This window comes from Alligator sinensis, unplaced genomic scaffold (genome assembly GCF_000455745.1).
Source record: "Alligator sinensis unplaced genomic scaffold, ASM45574v1 scaffold131_1, whole genome shotgun sequence".
Taxonomy (NCBI): domain Eukaryota; kingdom Metazoa; phylum Chordata; order Crocodylia; family Alligatoridae; genus Alligator; species Alligator sinensis.
This window is the reverse complement of record NW_005841830.1, coordinates 6,278,680-6,296,473: the sequence shown is the minus strand read 5'-3', so window position 1 is coordinate 6,296,473 and position 17,794 is coordinate 6,278,680. Positions and strand designations below refer to the sequence as shown.

Genomic DNA, 17,794 nt, shown 5'->3' with positions numbered 1-17,794 from the left:
AGGACATCAAGGCCAGCAATACTTTTATAGTCTGTTCTTTTTAAATATAGTAATAAACTGGATATTTCCAGTTAATTAAGCTATAATGTGCTACCTTATTTCCCCCACTGCTCCAAACCACATCTAACCTCCTAGAACCAGGGGATTTCTAGCAATATATTTATTTAAATGATTATAATGAGGCTTCAATGTTAACCTACCAAGATGAAAGCTTACATCTTCTCCTTGATTAGCTTTACTGTTTCAAGAAAATCTGCAAATAACCTCTACTCTGATGGTACTGTGCATTGACATACACTATGGCATCACATTCTAAAATCAATTTGTTTCTCCTACTTAAAGTTTAAATCCTGGCACTCATGATGAAGCCTGGAAAGTCTCCCTATGCCTGGAGAAGGGTGTTTGTGCCTGAAAGTTTGCAAAGTACAATTTTTCCAACTATTTAGTTGGTCTAATAAAAGATACCACATTTAACCAAAGAATCTTGTCTGCCTATGTTACTCTCTAGAGCTCCAACTAAAGTAAGTAGAAATGCAGCAGGACAACTTAGTTATGTTTTGTAAGCTACTGTAAACTTTGCTCAGCTACCATAAAGGAAAAGTAAGAGATTGGATACCTGCACTATGTCCCAATTCATTTCTAATTCCTCTTTCACTTTGGTGCTTCCGGGATGTTTTACTGGATTTCCTTGAGGACATGTTGCTGATTTTATCCTTTTTAAAGGTGGCTCATCAAATGTGAAGTCTTCTTCAGATTTCTCCTGCTTCACTTCAGTTCCCAGAGGAGCACTTGTTGAGGGTGTTTCATCACTCTCTAAGTTGCTTATGCTTGTTTTCTGAACTGAATTAATTTTTGCTCCCATAGGCACTTTTCGATTTTTAGTTGCGGTTTTCTGTTTGGTGGGTCTGTCTTCTTTAGGCTGTAAAAGCTGCAATCCACCTTTACTGTCTTCACCAGCATCAATAGGCAAAGATAAATCCTGGAATATGAATCATCAAAATATGTTAAGCACTGAATACCATGGACTAATCCTCTAGCAACATTTACACTATAGTATAAAGGCTCTATAATATAGGACTTGATAATAGGCATTATCTTCTCAAGTTTTGGCACTGCTTTTTGAGGTGCTTAGAGACATAATTGGTGCTCAGTACACTGTTAAATCAGGCCTTTAATTACAGGTGGAGCTGTCTTTTGCCTAGTAGAAGTGGGCTCTAAAATGTTAAATAAAAGTTTCCTGGAAATATTTTAAAACTGGCTCCTTAAAATAGGTTGCTGGCTACAGGAGACCATCCTTAAAATACAGGTTTCACTGAATACTCAATGCGTGCATCTACACATGTGCTTTACTGCAGAGTAGACTAATTAGCTCTAGTTAAGGGTAACAGTCTACACGTGGGCTGGTATTAGGAAATGGTAAATTAATTAACTCCACCGTAAGATAGTACTGTTGGGGACAGTAGTTTTATGGCAGAGTCATTAAGTGTGATTAAACGCATGTGTAGACAGTGACCGCTCGACGCAAATTGCACCCAGTCAACTCAGTTAGGCAGAGGCCCGACACCTAACTCCTGCCAGGCCCTCTGCTGCCCAACACTGCCACCCAGAGCTCAGGGTTGACCTCCTGTGCCTCCTGGCAGCCCAGGGCTGCTCTGCCCTGGCTCAAATTACTGAGCCCAGGAGAAGTTGACTCTGGCTCAGACTGCTCTGGAGTTTATTGTATTATGTTCATTTCACATGTAGATGCACCCAATATGTGCAAATTTGTTTTGTTTGTTTGAACATAACACAAGACTACCTGGGAAAGGCAGTGCTCTGTCTGACTGAACGTGGAATCAGCCCAACCCTGCTGAGCTCCAGTTCCATCCCTGCCATTAAGCTGTGTATACAAGTCACAGCCTCCTGGTATCTGAGTTTTTTTCCAATAAAGCCCTTCTTGCCAATCCAGGAATAGATTTCTCAAAGGTTGACAATGACAGAAATGCACTGTGTTCCACGCAGGACGGGATATTTTCTAGGTCAAGCATTCTTGAGCACCTAAACCTTGCATGGAGTGCCGGCTGCTACAACAAAACCCATTCCCACATTCTTTCCCAAATCTGAGCATTTTTGTGATATGGCATGGAACTTTAGCACAGAGATAAATAAATAGATTCATTTAAAAAAAAAACCTTTAGTCTTAATGGCTATAAATTCAGAAGTGCTGATCACATTCAAGTCTCAATAATTTTCAATGAAATCTAAGAGTGCTCGGCAGTGCTGAAAAAGTCATAAATAAATAAGAAAATAAAAATTTAAAATCTCTAGTCAATGTTCTCAGACTTGACTACCTAAAATTAGGTCACTAAATGCCTAAGAAAGGCAAACTTATGAAGAATCCTGAGCATCCACTGCCCAAAGCAATGTCAATGGAATCTTTGAGTGCTCAGATCCTATGTCTACACTGTATGTCACACTGTAGCTCCTCACAAGCTGATCTACCACAGTTCTCAGACATAGCTAGATTGCTCTGGGTACCAGAGCTACCTTCAAAATCTCAGCACGCAGCAGAGGCATATTCTAATCAGGTCAATTACTATAGTGTCAAAATGCATCTTTTCCATGCCAAAATTTAGCAGTCTTGAGTTGGAAAATTCTGATCCATTATTTAACATTTACAAAAGAGGCACATATGCTAGTTAGAGATACCTACTGGTTCTCCCTTTACTGCTGTCTTCCCAGCCCTTTTCCTAACTCCAGTTGACCGTGGAGCAGCAACTTTTTTAGGTTTTGATTCATTTGTCTTTGGCAGCCTAGGCTTCCTTGCAGTTTTGCGTTTCGGTTCCCATTCCTCCTCTTCGTCTTCCTCCTCCTCCTCCGATTCAGAGTTACTGAAACACAAATAATCATCATTTGCCAGGGCAAAAGAAAGATTGTTTGAGAAATGGTGACTATTTTCTGATCAAAAGGGAAGTTGGCAGCAAAAATATGATTGAAGTACTAAAGATAAAGCAGTTCTGCTACATTTGTATTTTTCCTGGCTGGGCCACAAATACCAGTTTGAATTTAACAGCTACTGTCCTGAAAACCTCCCCTTTTGAAACTGCTCTAAACATAAGTGTATCTACAACCAGAGGCTGGAATACAGAACAGGGTCTAGAGCTACCCACAGGGAGACTTCTAGCCTTCCTGAAACTACGCACTGGGAAGTATACAAAGTTAATTTTGATTTGAGGACTTTGACAAACTTGTAAAAAAGCAAGTATAGAAGGAACCACAAGAGGCCACCTCCTCCAACTGCCTGTTCAATCCAGGGCTATCCCTGTTGTAAACTATACCACACAAACGTTCAGCTAACATACTCTTAAAAACTTCCAACAGCAGAAATTGCACAATCTCTCTATGTAAACTGTTCCAGTGTTTAGCAACACTTGTCAGAAAGTTCCTCCTAATATCCAAGCTATATCTTCCTCCTTGCAATATAAACCCATTCAGTGTCCCCATGGAGACAGAAAACTGACTGCCCTCCTCTTTATAATCTACCTTGTAAAAAAGACCCTCAGTCTTCTTGGAGTATTTCCTTCAGTCATCTATAAGAATACCTTGCTAAACTCAAGGTATATTGCCTGCACTATTCTCCCCACCTCCACAAAGTCCATCACTTTGTCACAGAAGGATATGGTTAGGTTATGCCCATCCATCAATCCATCACAATATTTCAGTCATGTGAACTGTCCCACAAAGTTTTATTTATCACATTTAGATGATAATTGTGTGTGCCTATTAAAGCCTCCCATTCTAGTACTCACCATATTTATTCCATATAGTACATAAGCATCATTGACATATTTGCTAGTTTAGTAGTTCGGTCTTTACTTTCACCCATTTTCACCATTTGTTACTATTGTTCTGTGTGCTAAGTGTTATTTTGATTTGTAAATTAATGTCTCATAAAATTTTTCATGCTAACCCTTTCCCCTCCTCTGACTGAAACCACAAAAGCACCACTTCAAACTCAACATAAATTATAGCAAATACTCATTATTTAAACCAAAAAAGGCTGTAATAAATATAATGAAAATCAAACAGGATTAGAACAGAAAAGTACGCTTACGATTTAAGAAAGGAAGGTAATTCATCCTCTTCCAAGATCACTGGTTTTGCTGTAGACGTTGCTCTCCTAGGTAAAGATGACATCTAAAAGAAATGGAGGGGGGGGGAAAAAAAAAAAAATCAGGTACAAAAATATTCTCTTCCTGTCTAAACAAGAATATACTCTCTCATCCAGTTTATCTATGCCGTTAACTATGGGGCTCATTCTGCTCTAACACTGTGAAAGGCTGTCTCAAAAGTCTGCATGTGGCATGATAAGAATGTATTTCTAAATGTCCAAAAACTCAGACCACACGAGCAATCAATTTAGAATCATAGAGCTGGAAGGGATTTCAAGAGCCACATGGCCATGGTCTTCATGACTGGAGGAATGTTAGTCCTGTTTAAAATTATAATACTTTTATTCTGGAGAAAAACATGAACGCAGCCATTTTGATCCCATACTAACCTAAGTTCTATTTAGAAATAAGATAGCCTATACCAGGGGTTGGCAATATTTTTGGGCAGAGTGCCAAAAACACCCACAAGTTTGACTTGTAAGATGGTGGTGTGCCAGGGTGGGTGGCAGAGGAGCTGCAAGGAGCCCAAACCTTCTTGTGGTAGTGCGGCCCCAGCCACCTTCCCACTATCTGCCATGAGGCACGCATGCCAAACGAAATGCCTTTGCGTGCCATGCTTCGGCACACGTACCAGGGATGGCCTACTCCAGGTCTATACACAAACGTCCACCAAGGTTCAGCACAGGCGCAATTTCTGAAACTTAAAAATTGGAGCATTTCAGCCACAGCCAGAGGTACAGTCCCCTATCAAGATCTCTGGCTGAAGCACTTCAAAGCTGCTGCAGCAGTATGCAGTAGAATGCTCTGTAGGCAAGTGATGCAATGGGGGATTGCAGCAATCTAAGGTTTCACTCTGTGCGGGGGGGGAGTAAAGTGAGCTGTCAGTGCAGCTCTGCAACCTGCTTCCAGGTACAGGGCAGGGCCTCCAGTCTCCCAGTTTTGGTGGCAGGTCTGAAGGGTGCAAGTGGAGTTCTAGGGTCTCCCAGTTTCAGCAAGAGGAGGTGGCAGGGGCACTTCAGGAGAGCACTCACTGACAAAATGCCAAGAGCAGAGCACTGTGGGATTCTGGGAAACCAGCATTCCACATGCTCTATAGAGCACAAGTATGTAACAGAAAGCACTTAATTTTGCAACACTTCTAAACAGTATTTCCTTCCTTCAAAGTTTTTGATTCCTGCCGCTGCATCTCCTTCCCCTCTCCTCCGGTCTCCCAGCTGCAGTGAAGAAGCATGACCGTATCTTCCAGCTGCCTGGCCCCAGCACAGCTCCCCACTTGCTGAAAGCCGCACTCATGCCCCAGCTGAAGGGAAGGGGGCTGAGAGAAGCAGCTGCAGCACAGGTGAGGTTCCCAGCTGCTGGGCCTGAACAGGAATGCAGGCAGAGGCCCCCCTGCTGCTGATGCACCACAAAAACCACTCTGCCCGATTCAGATCAATCTACGTAAGAAAATCTATCAAACTTCCATAAATCACTCTCCCTGTTCATCTGAATACATTTACTGCACCTCCTTTGTAGCTACGCTCAAGAATACCAGAGACAGAGGTCTGGAGAATGACCATGGATGGAGGGATGACACCTCCCGAGAAGCTTCACCGCTGCATTTCTGGCTTGGTCAGGTGCAAGATGGAGGTCAGTGAAGCATGCTCAGGAGTGTTGTATCCAAAACAGACCAAGCACGCAATGTAGACACACTTACTATCTGGGTTCATATATACTTTCTTCTGGGCCTTACCTCTACAGGTAAACACTTTGACACTTTTGCAGGTTTGACTCCTTGGATCTCCAGGGAATTTTTCCTCTAGGGCTTCTGTTGTACTCAGAACAGTAGTACCATCAGAGTACCATCTAAATACTCTGCTAATTGCCGTGAAGATGACAGCCTCAGTTTTCACATGGTTTTACTGATAAACATGTTCTCTCTCAACTTCCAAAGAGGCAGCTTTGAATTGTCTTTGTGCAGAAAGCCATGGAAACACCACCAGGAAAAGAAATGTTTGTCTGGCCAATTCTATTCATTACGTTGATTTTTTTTTTTAAAGCTTTTCAGATTGGACCATAATATTGCAGCAGATATGTATGGTTTTTTGTCATAGAATTAAAAGTTAGCACCTGCCCATGTTAAGATAGCATATCCAAACTCAGGCATTTTTAGTCCAAGAAGAAAAAAAGAAGGCTATTAGTTCTTTGATGCATTGGGCCCGCTCTCCCTGAAAATCCCTACTTGCACATGTGAACCAATTAACTGTACCTCCCTTTGCAAATGCATCCCTTGAATATCATCCCCCCTCAGGGACCTGTACAGATACTAGAATCTTAACCCAATGTCTACGATGGCATTCTGCAACTTTTTCAGTAACAGCTCAGGGCTAAATGACCTGCGTTGCTTACGAGACAAAAAACAAGGTAAAAAAATAGTTTTTAGCACAATTACAGGAAGCAAGAGGAAACCTATATTAACTGTTAGTCACAGTTATTCTACTCTCCACTCTCAGACTGGGTCCCCAGATTACAGCATCCCTGGTCACCAGTGTTGCTTCTTCAGGTTGTCCAGCTGAGCTTATCCTCTACTACCAACAGCCTGCAATCACCGTGAAAATACTCCAGCCACCTTCTTTGTTTATCCACAGAAACACAGAAGTAATTAGAGGCAGAATTAGAACAATGAAAAGGCCTACAAGTACAGTGTTTTATTGATAATTAGTTCCCAGTGTGGGCAACAGCAAGTCACTTGTCTAATGTTGATCCACTGATGGAAATCCTTCCACGAGAATGGGAAGAACACAACTCTTTAAAGTTTTAAATCTCCAAAACAAGCAGGATCATGTGTTACTCACCTTGCTAGTTTTCCTGGTCACTCTTCTTTCCTCCTCAGGTCTCACCACTAGTTATTCTTTTTCTCTGATGCTCTTGCACCTTTGCTCAGTCACTTCTCCCTTTTCCTCCAAAAGTTCACTTTCAGACTCTTGCTCAAATCAGAGATTTACACCTTTGAAACTAAACACATGAAAAACATCTTTCATTTCAAATTGCAATTTTGGGGGGAGGGTTGTATTTGTTTTTCTGCATACAATGTATTCTAAAAGAATGCTATTTAAATTTAGGAATCAATTCTCCCGAATTAGGAAATACTGATCATAGTTTAGGATAAATTGTACCTGTGACCTTTCTTTGTGGACAACCCTTTCAAGTGACAAGCCAATGTCTGTCCTTCCCTCCAAGTGGAACACCACAATTCACCCCACTCTTGGATTAGGTCCCCAGATTATAGCATCCCTGTTCACCAGTGATGTTTCTTCATCTAGTCCAAATGGGTTTATCCTCTACTTGTGTGAGCCTGCAAATCACTAGGAAAATACTCCAGCCACCTTTGTTTATCCACAGAAACACGGAAGTAAATAGAAAGGCAGAACTAGAACAACAAAAAAGACCTATGTCTTACTGATAATTAGCAGTCTCCTCCAGATTTAGGTAAACCTTACTTAAACCTGGTACCCCAGCACTTGGGCAGGGAGTACAGTCTGCTTCTCTCCTGATCCTGTCCATCTCAGCTCAAAGAATGGTGGCACTAGAATGATGTTGTAAGAATTAAGCAGACAGCAAGGATTTGGGGGGTTAATATCTTTTATCAGATGAACTGCATAGTTGGGATATAGTTAGACAAGCTTTTGAACACAAGGCATTGTTCATCAGGCCTAAGGAGAAACGCAAGCAAAGTGATTGGTAAGAACACTGCACAGAACTGTCAAATTGAACAGGTGATAGCTTCCCAGGGGAGGGGGGTAAAAGACAGACAATTATTAGAAAATAAAGAAGCTTGATTATTGGGATGTCAACACCTATCAAAAGGAAAGGGTCATTATCACCTGTAGTGTGTAGGAAAAGTTTCAGTAATCAGGTAGATTAGTGCATCACAAAAATCAGTCTTGTTGATCAGTCCATCCATCTTATAAATTTTTGTTCCCAAAGGTGTTTGGTAGATCCCCCTGAGCACAGGGATTTAAAAATGTTTTTCATAGAACCACCACCCCCTTTATGACCTGATCAGAAAGGTCCTGATCTTTAATAATCATTATAAAACTTGTATTTGGCAGAGAAAGAATGTGACATTAATTCATCCCGAAGTACAGTACACAATGCAGCTGAATGAGCAAGTATCAGAAGTAATTAGCAAAACAAAGCCCTGGCAGGCTACCTTATTTCTTCTGCTTTGTGCCAAAAGGATTTTAGCTAGGCCCTATGGAACCAACTAGATAGGGCCTCACCTTCATTACAAGAACAAGTAACAACAGAAAAATCCCAACCAAAGAAAAAAAAATCCTGCTCTCTGACCACTTGAATGAAGATTCAACCTAATCCAAACTTAAACTGCTCTCTGCTCACTGTGGGCTCAAGTGTATACTAATCACTGTTTTCAGAATTAGGGTCTTCCCAGTCTAAATTTTTTTCCCTCAATCAGCTTAATAAATGTTTACTTGATCACCTTTGATTGCACAAGCATCTTAAAAAACCCTGTTATGTTCAACACTAAGCATGTGTTGCTGACACCCTGGCATACACAAAAGAACAAAGAAAAAGCTATACCAGTCTCTCAAAATCTTTGACTTCAACTTGCCAGACAGTTTCTAACAACTTCTATAGAATTCTGCTTCTAAGCTACATGCAGCATACTCTAAACCAGCACCGCCTACTACCAGTGACTAAGAAAACCCATAGCTTCTGTGATTCATCGAAAGAAGAGGATGAGAAAGCACTGGGGCCTGGCTGTCATAGATGGTCACGAATAAGTATGTATGCAAAATGTATTTTTAAAGCTTTCAGGCAATATTAGAAACAAGGCAGGAGGAATGCGGGGAGGATGAGGGGGACAACTATACATCAGATGTAAATATGTCCTGGAACTTATGAAATGGTGGTTGTTCTGATTGCTTGACAAAGCTGCTCAAGAGTTCCTGCCCTTCTCAAATTCTATGCCTATTGGGATGGCTCTACCTTGTTTTGAAGTTACAGAATGTTAATCAACCCCTGACTGAACAGAGCAGAGAAAAAAAAATTCCCATTGTCCTATCCACCACACCTAGGGTAACCAGATTTTCCTAGTGAAATACCACAATATTCATTGGAGCACTGGAATAAAGAGAGGCAGGGATGGATTTCAATAGGCATACAGAAATGTACATCAAATAGTGAGGGGGAAAAAGTTCCATTCCTACTACCCTGGGGATTTGATTCCACATAGAGCAAGAAGGGCAAAATATGGCCTGCGGGCCAAATCCAGCCTACCAAGCCATTCTATTTGGCCTGCAGGGCCCCTAAAAAAATCTAGTAAATTAATATTTATTTGCTCCTGGCTACCTGTCAAAGATGACAGGAGTCAGGGGCAGTAGGACCCAGGGGAGCTGGCAGGACTGAGCAGTCCAGTCCTGCCCCACCCCCACACCCCCAGCCATTTTCCTGCCTTCCTGCCTCTGCACTGCTCCAGTACCGCATGGCCCCGCACCAGTACCCCGGGTGTGTGTGTGTGTGTGTGTGTGTGTTAATAAGGTGAGTCCCACACATGCACCCACACCCCCCCTCACACTGCCATACATGCAGACCCCCACACCCTCCAGCCACCTTCCTCCCACAGCCCCCCACAAGCCACATACCCACCCACACCTCAGAGCCACACAACCACATGATCCCTCACCCCACAGCCACAACACCTATCTCCCCCACACACACCCACACCCCATACCCCCCAACAAACTTATACCCCCCCCACAACATACAAGAGCGTGACTTCATTTTAAGCTATTATATATAATCACCTCTATGTGCACTACACTTGATCTGAGCCTGCAAGAAGCCCAGAGGCGAACACATGTAAACCAGGACCAAAATATTTTTTAATCAATTAATAAATGTTGTAGATGTTCACTTTTTAGACTACAGTTTGGTATTTTTCTAGTTCTGAGATGGCCAAACCCCTTGTTGAAAGGAATACGAGGGAGGGGGGGGGGGGGGTGGGGGGGAAAGGGAACACACATCTGGTGGCAAAGGTCAGTTCCAGTTAAAAGATGGCGACCAAGGGGCAGGGCACCTGTCAAGGGGTGGAGCTACTCATGTGGCCCTCAACAGCTTGCCAAAACTCGGTAAGCGGCCCTCCACCTGAAATAACTGTCCACCCTGATAGAGGCAAGCTGCTTTAGACTCATGCAAAGAAGAGGGGTTATCACTCTGATCACCCCCAATTCAAATATGCTCATTGGTCTTTCAATATCTCCCCTAGCAGGTGCCTGCCACTGCCTTTGCAACACACTTTGCTAAGAGACGATACCTTGGTCAATACCCTACAATCTAAGGTTTAGGCCCAAGACACCCTATTTGTGACATCTCCCCTTACAAATGCAAGCAAACCACCCACAGAGCACCAATTCCCTTAGAAATACAAAAAAATTAAAGTAAGAGAATCCCATTAAAATAAAAGAAACAGTTTATATAACATGCCTTCTTTGTATACTTTGTAGCTAAGCTATGGGAATCTGCAAAGGAAAAAGGATAATATCACGTGTCTTGAAATTAATCTCTTCTCTGACATGCCCAAGTCCAAGCAACAGCTCACTCTGCTGTACCCAGTGAGCTGCTGCTTCATACTGCATGTGCTAACCATGGCTTTCCCCTCCCCAGTAGTAAACCCATTTTCCAAACCAGGACTAAGGAGGTACTGGCCTTTCTCCTTCAGAAAGCATGAAGAAATAGTACCCATTAATAATGACCAAGAGCTGTCTTTCAAACACTTAGGGCCCTTTTACGTGTGCTCCAAGAGCCACCCTAATTAAAGCACTGCCATGTCTCTTGTATCAGCATCCCTGTGCTTAAAAATGGTGGCAGGGGCGCTTGAACTAAAGCTGGTTTGACAAGCTTTAATTCAAGTGCCCCCATCACCATTTTTAATCATGGGGATACTGATATATGAGAATGCAGGAGGCTGCTAGAGCGCAGTAATTGCAACACTCCAGCAGACTTGACTAAGTCTGCTCTGACACACTGGAATTCCAGCACATTGGAACAGCCTCCACATTTGTGTACAGGCACCCTTAGGCACCAAAATCCCACTGACTGTGGGCGCCTATATCTAAAGAAAACTAAGTTGGAAAATGAGGTACACTACCTTGGACTGGGGAGAAGAAATGAGGAGTATGTGGCATACCAGCTTTCTGTCTGAAGACAGCAGCACAACACCTTTTCATGCCATGACACTGGCATGTGGCTGGGCCCACTTTATTCGAACCTCTGTTTGAAACCCTTTCTTCCTAAATCTTCCCTTGCCCTGAAATACACTGATTATTGGTAGATGGTAGGCACTGTCAATAAAGTTAAATGGACTTTTAAGATGGAGGCAGGAAAGGCATCCATAGGCTTGGGTGTACAGAAGAGGAAGTTCCTACTGACACACAAGTAGCCAGTCTACTGTCCATTAAGGCTGCATGAAATTTTGGCGGACGTTTCTTTTCATTTCTGATTTGGATGTTTCGGTGGCCGAAACACTGAATCCAAAATGAAACAAAATGCAAGGTTCCGCAATGAAACAGATCCATCCGAAATGTTTCAGAAATGTTTCAGAGGCAGGCTTGCAGGGAAGGAGAAACTAAAAAGAGGGGAAGGGTATTCCCCTGCTCTGATATTGACATCTCTAACTGGCCAGTGAAAATGATCTGTCCCTGAGGTCCCTTCAAGTCCCAGTGCTCTAGGGGAGGACAGAGAAGCACCATAAAAGGCAGTTTGTGAACTGCTCTGTGCGATTTTGCAGCTGTGTTTATCCCTACTTTCAAAACGTTTCGACTGCCCTCGTTTCATTTCGGGGCTGTTTTGAAGCCCTTTGCTTTACTTCAATTTTGCTGTTTCAAGCTCAAAACGAGTCAAAACAGCGTCAAAATAAAACAGCTGGCGATATTTCACACAGCCCTAGTACCTGTGGGGGCACAGTTCTCAGAAGAAAACCACTCTGTCTCCAGTCTCTCAGTCCTGATTCTCAAAGGGAATTTACAGATGACTTTTCAGACGGGCCTGTGAACTTCACTTCATCAACATCCTAGATACAGAACCTCAAGGACTCAATATAGACACTGGATTTATGACACACTACAACCTGCCTGACATCTGACTCCCCAGGTAGCAGGCACTTCTCCACTTTTACCTGCTACATCCCCTTTCTACCCCTGCCCCCCAGCCTGTCTCTCACCCCCTGATGCCTCAATTTACATTTTCACTATCTGGTTTTTTTGCCTGCCTTGCATGCCAACCTCTGGCTTCTTTACTAGTCCTTCCATCCAGGAACAGTACACACAGCAACTGCAGATGCTTCCTCAACTTAATGAAGGGTTTTTAAACCCAAAAGCTAGCAAAGAAGAATTTCTCCAACTATTCAGTTGGCCTAATAAAAGATATCAGATTTACCTAAGAAACTTGTCTGGGCTATGTCCTTAGACCAACACGGCTACAACCTACACCACTTAACACACACAAGTGACACAAGTTTTGCTTTCATCAGTTTGAGGTGCAATTTTACAGAAACCCCTGCACCACTCTGCCTGAAACCTGGCAGGCCTCATGCCCACACAAGGGGCTATGTACGTGGCAGGACAGGTGCAAATGAGGGCAGGGATTTAATGCCCTGCTCTCAGAGCTGAAGGTGGCAGTTTAGTTTCTCACCAGCCAGCAAGGGAAGAACATCTCCCTGCTGAGCTCCTGTGCCAGGAAGAACTTGGAGGTAAAAGGGCTGGGGCTGTATGGGGAGGAGGAGGCCCCACATCACTCTGGGCATGACCTAAAACTGCACTTTGCCAGGGTAGGGAGGCCTGGGTGGGACTGCTGGTGGCACGGCAGCCCCAGGAAATGCCAGGACTGTGAACCTCCCTGGTGAAAGGTAGGTAGGAAGCACCCAATACCCTCCAGCCACCGCACAGCCCTGGCTGAGGAAAGCCCAGACCTGTAAGATCTTTGGGAGGCCTTAGGCTTACTGGTTGCAGTGGAGTTGTGAGGATGAGAGCAGCAGCTACCATCACTGTAATTTTCATCCTTCGCCTTAACACACACACGCGTGTCAAGTTTTGCTTTGAGCAGTTTGAGGTGCAGGGGATTCTGGGAACCTCCACCTATCTCCTTGGCAAGCTTCATGGATGGCCTCAGAAAGGGATAGCATCCCTGCAAGTTTCATCTGAATCAGGCAAGAAATGACAAAGTTATAGGCAGTTCTGTGATTCCCCATTATAGCCTACAGCCAAAACATCAAAACAGCATCAAAATTCAAAATGTTTCAAAACAGTTTAAGCTGAAACAAAACAGCGATCCGAAACACTGAAATGAATCACTGTCCCTCTGAAACGCCGGATCCAAAACCAAAACGAAACACAACGGTTTCGCACAGCCCTACATGTCCATGTCACCAGTTTAGCTGGTCAGCAATTCCCCTAGAAGGCGTATCTACTCCAAAGAAACAGAATAAACTGCCTTCCAAGCCCTTACTAAGGAAACTGCTCAGTCACAATATGACACTGTCATGCTGCACTTCCATACCGTAGCATCACATCCATCTCAGAGAACACTAGTTTTTTTCTATTTTACAAGACTGCAAACCATTATTCATTCAGCATTTCACCATTGTAAAAGAGCATGAGGCATTTCTGGGCAGCTTTAACTGTGAGATTATATATCTATATCTATATATAGGCACCTTAATTCTTTGTGTTTTGAACTAAACTTTGCTTTCCCAGATATCCTAATTCAGCTCTTTCCCTACAGGACTTCTTGGCATTAACAATCCCATCTATAGAATATAATATACTGGTTGCATGAAAGACCTTACATAATCTTGTCATCTCTCTCCCTCTGCACCGTAGAATGGTTTTCCTTTGTCAGCCTGTCTTTGCATGGTGGAGGAGCGGTCAAGTAAGAGACTTGTATTTCTCCTCATCTCTTAGACCTGCAGTTTTAGCACTAGCTGTCAGTGGAGATGTTGTATTTTTTCAAGAGGGGGAGATGCTCCCCAGTCAGCATCTCCCACTGTACCACTCTGACCCTCCCCTTTCAACTCTATCTTCCATCTGTCCACATTACTACTCACTACTCTGGGCCCTCCAGCTGCTATGAATCCCTCACCAGACTTCAGATCCTCCATTATTCCTTCTGTGACACCCTCTCTGACAATGAAACCTGCTACCCTGGACCCACTTATCCTGCCTCTCTGATTCACAGCCCCTTTCCTAAGCATAAACCAGCTGCACTCTTGTCCTTGCTATGCCATGCCCCAGGTAGCCTGGCAAAGGCCATGGAGAGGTTGAACCTAGAAAAAGTACATATACCAGAAGAATGGCCAGGAGACTGGAGATGCTGAGCCCCTACCATGTGGGCCTAGTATATGGGGAAGGGGATTTTACTCATCCACCTGAAACACAGGAGCCCCTAAGTATGAATTGGCCACAAACGTGCGGATGGAATACAGCCTCAAACAACACTTCTGAGTACTGCCTATATTCCATAGCCATACTGTAGCCTAACTAAAGCATGGCAGGGACAGTAGAAAGGCCTTAAACTGGCGATTTCCAACCAGGGTGCAGGGGCAGCACGAAATGTCACAAGATCCTTTAAAGAAAGATCCTCTGAAGGGTGACAGGAAGTGCAAGGAGAAAAGCAGATGGGGGCAGGCTCAGGCTCTCCCTGCCTAGCCACTTCTCTGCCCCCCACTACCTGGCCCCTCTGCAACAAGACAAGCAAGGTAATAGATTAATTAGTTTTTTAAATGGGGTAATACTTGATTCAAAAAAGTTATAGAGGGGTGCCTTGAGTCTAATAAGGTTGAGATACACTGCCTCAGATCCTGTGTCAGGCAGAATCCCTGCTGGCACTGGCTTACTCTCTGAAACAAGCCCCATTCCTCCTTTTTGTCCTTTGTCTGGTACATAGCCACTAAAGGCATTTCACGTGGCTCCCCTTGTTGAAGCCAGGTTGGTCATAGAAGAGAGGGCAGCTGCTTCAAAAAGAAATGGGAAACATGGAGCTTACAGGTTGCTGTCTTCACCCCATGTCTTAACTGCCACCCATTCTTGCATGCCTGAGTCCCTCAAACCGTTCTCCCCTCCACTTATCCCTCTCAACTCTATAGCCCCCTTCTGATCTCCTTTCCACATGTCACAACTCCAAGTCTCTCCCCAACTCCTTTTCCTCTACCACCCTTTCCAGGCACTCACTCCCAGCTGAAATATCAGGTTCCAAGTATTCCTATATTAGAGCCAGAGATTCTGAACTGACCATTCTTGCTGTCCCAGAGACATTTCAAGAGTTTAGGAGCCAATTAGGCTGCAACCTCTCCTTTTAAAGGCTAGATCAAAATAAAGAGTGACTTGCTTACTTCTTTCAGCTCCCAGCCTTGCTATACCCATATAGAGGATTCCTGCACTGTCTGGATTATTGAAGACTCTACACTCTGTAGTTGAGTAAATCTCTTCCCAACGTGTTGAGTCAAATGATGATGTAGTGCTGTATGCACGCATGTGCCTGTCCAGTGAAAGAAACCACCAGCAACCAGTCATTTTTCATTTTATATTTTTTGTAAATTCCCCCAGCATATCACATAGAAAAGTGCTGAATCTTTCCATATTGCTGGTATAGTATATAATAAATTACACCTATTCACCCAGTCTTCTCCCCCAATATTTTGGCATGCACTGTGGAACTAATTCACTCAGCATCCTCCTTTTACTCTCTTCTGGGTCAATGCACAACACACCATCACAGAATAGAAAATCCTTGTGCTCTCTCTTATTTACTGTATACCACAACTTTTGCATTTCTTTACTGACGGGAGCATCATGCCTCTTGTTTTTGACTGCTATGTGCTGGAGTTTAGATGGCTGACATTTTACCTGTATTTATAGGCCTGAACCTGCATTTTACCTGCATACCTGTATTTATAGAGTTGAATGCATGGTGAACACCATTCTAGTTGGTCCCTTCCGACTCTACAATCTATGACCACAAAAACCTTATCTCTTGAAATTTCCTAACCACCAGGTCCTCAATCTCACAACCTTAATATTCAATAAATTTGGGTATTTAATTCCTAGGTAGTTTCAAAGAAAAAAAAAAAAAAGCAGGTAAAAAAATCTGGAGGTGATTGGATTTTGTATTTTACAAGCTCTGTTCATTGTACTTAGCTGTACTGAATGCCTGCCATTTCCAAAAGCAGGGGAATGAGACTTTGTCTTATTGAAATAATCCTAACAAATGCTTTTACCACAGAGGGAACAACTTTCAAAGCCATTTGCCAGTTAATCCAAAACGATATTTTCCCTCCAAAGAAAGCTACATTTTATGCAGGCAGCTCCCAAGTCCTTGCTAATCCTCAACAGCAGAACTCACCAGGCATCCTGCCCCTGTAGCAGAAAAAAAAACTATTAAAGATAATAAAAAGTAGTAACTGGACCCCAAGGAAAGAAGGTTTCAGTATGCCTAATAGATTTTACATTACATGGCAGAAACTGGTTTGTTATAACATTTGGAGGGAGAAAAACAACTATGCTTCTGCTAAAAGATTGGTGTTTTTGACCAAGTCATTCATTTTCATTACTACACACACACACACACCCCGCCTCCGGTTCTGCAAAAGTAAGTATAAATTGCTGCGGTTTAGTTTTATTTGCTGTTTTAAGCCATCTCTATTGCATGCTAACGTTAACAAAGGAAGAATCCAGAGGGTAATGTGTACAGAGTCAACACAAACAGGAGACGATACGACTCTGATGCTGCAGAGGTTCGGCGACCATCAACCACACCAAGTTCTCCTTGCCGTTCTGTGTTTTTGTTTGTTTTTGTTTTTTACAATTAAATTAAACTTCCAAAAATAATAAAATCCCAAGCCCCTAAAACTTACTGGAGTCCTTTTGGGCCCACATCCTGGAGAGGTGCCAGCAAGTCTGCACCAAGTAGCAGGAAGGTTGGTGCTTTTCCAGGGTACCCCAGTGCCACTGCAAAAAGCAACAAAGTTGGAGGCAAAAATCTGGAGAGCTTCAGACCTGGCTGGAGGGGGAAAAGAGAGATTCAGAGTTAGAAGCTAACAAGAACCTCCTCTGAATGCATTACTGAACCACACATCCCCAGAGAAGCAGGGCTGGAAGGGACCCCCAGAGGCCATCTAGTCCAATCCCCTGCCCAAGGCAGGTCCATCCCTCTCCAATCCACCCCATACAATCCGTGCTCCAAACTCTACAGAAGACAATAACAAAACGGACCCAAAGCCCCAAACCCGCCACGAATGACGGTCAGGGGCCCGACGGCACTCAATGTCCTGCTTCTGGCTGCGGGGGGGGGGGGCGGAGAAGAGGGGGGCAGCTAGCTGACCTTGCAGAGTGAGGGGACAGGGTGAAAGTGACCCTAGAGGTGGCTGGAGAGGGACACCAAGAGAAGGCCGGGCAGCAAGAGGGGCAGAACCCCAACGGACCAGCCTTCTCTGCAACCCCAGCACAGAAGGGAGCGGGGCGGGGCGGGGCAGGGCGACTGCGGACAGCACCGGGTGCGTGCCCCGGCCCCCTACAGCCGGGGCACCCCTGCCAACCCTATGCAAGGGCAAGGGGGTGGGGCTGCTCCTGCTTCCCACGTGCAACAGCACT

The 17,794-nt window shown here is 43.8% G+C and overlaps 1 protein-coding gene across 3 annotated transcripts in view; it reads right to left on the bottom strand.

The window, feature by feature from the left end:
• Nucleotides 1-17,434, bottom strand: part of SRBD1 (S1 RNA binding domain 1) — a 216,416-nt gene extending 198,982 nt beyond the window's left edge. The window contains exons 1-6 of one of the 3 annotated variants that reach the window (XM_025204932.1): nucleotides 17,417-17,434; nucleotides 17,059-17,204; nucleotides 6,986-7,145; nucleotides 4,094-4,176; nucleotides 2,693-2,870; nucleotides 617-979 (exon numbers count right to left, since the gene is read on the bottom strand). In XM_025204932.1, the coding sequence (XP_025060717.1) occupies nucleotides 617-979; nucleotides 2,693-2,870; nucleotides 4,094-4,176 (624 nt within the window). In that variant the 5' untranslated portion in view covers nucleotides 6,986-7,145; nucleotides 17,059-17,204; nucleotides 17,417-17,434. Of the gene's footprint in view, nucleotides 1-616; nucleotides 980-2,692; nucleotides 2,871-4,093; nucleotides 4,177-6,985; nucleotides 7,146-17,058; nucleotides 17,306-17,416 lie in introns of those variants that run through there. The other 2 variants (XM_006014738.3, XM_006014737.3) reach the window with 2 other exon arrangements.
• Nucleotides 17,435-17,794: the final 360 nt, after the last annotated feature.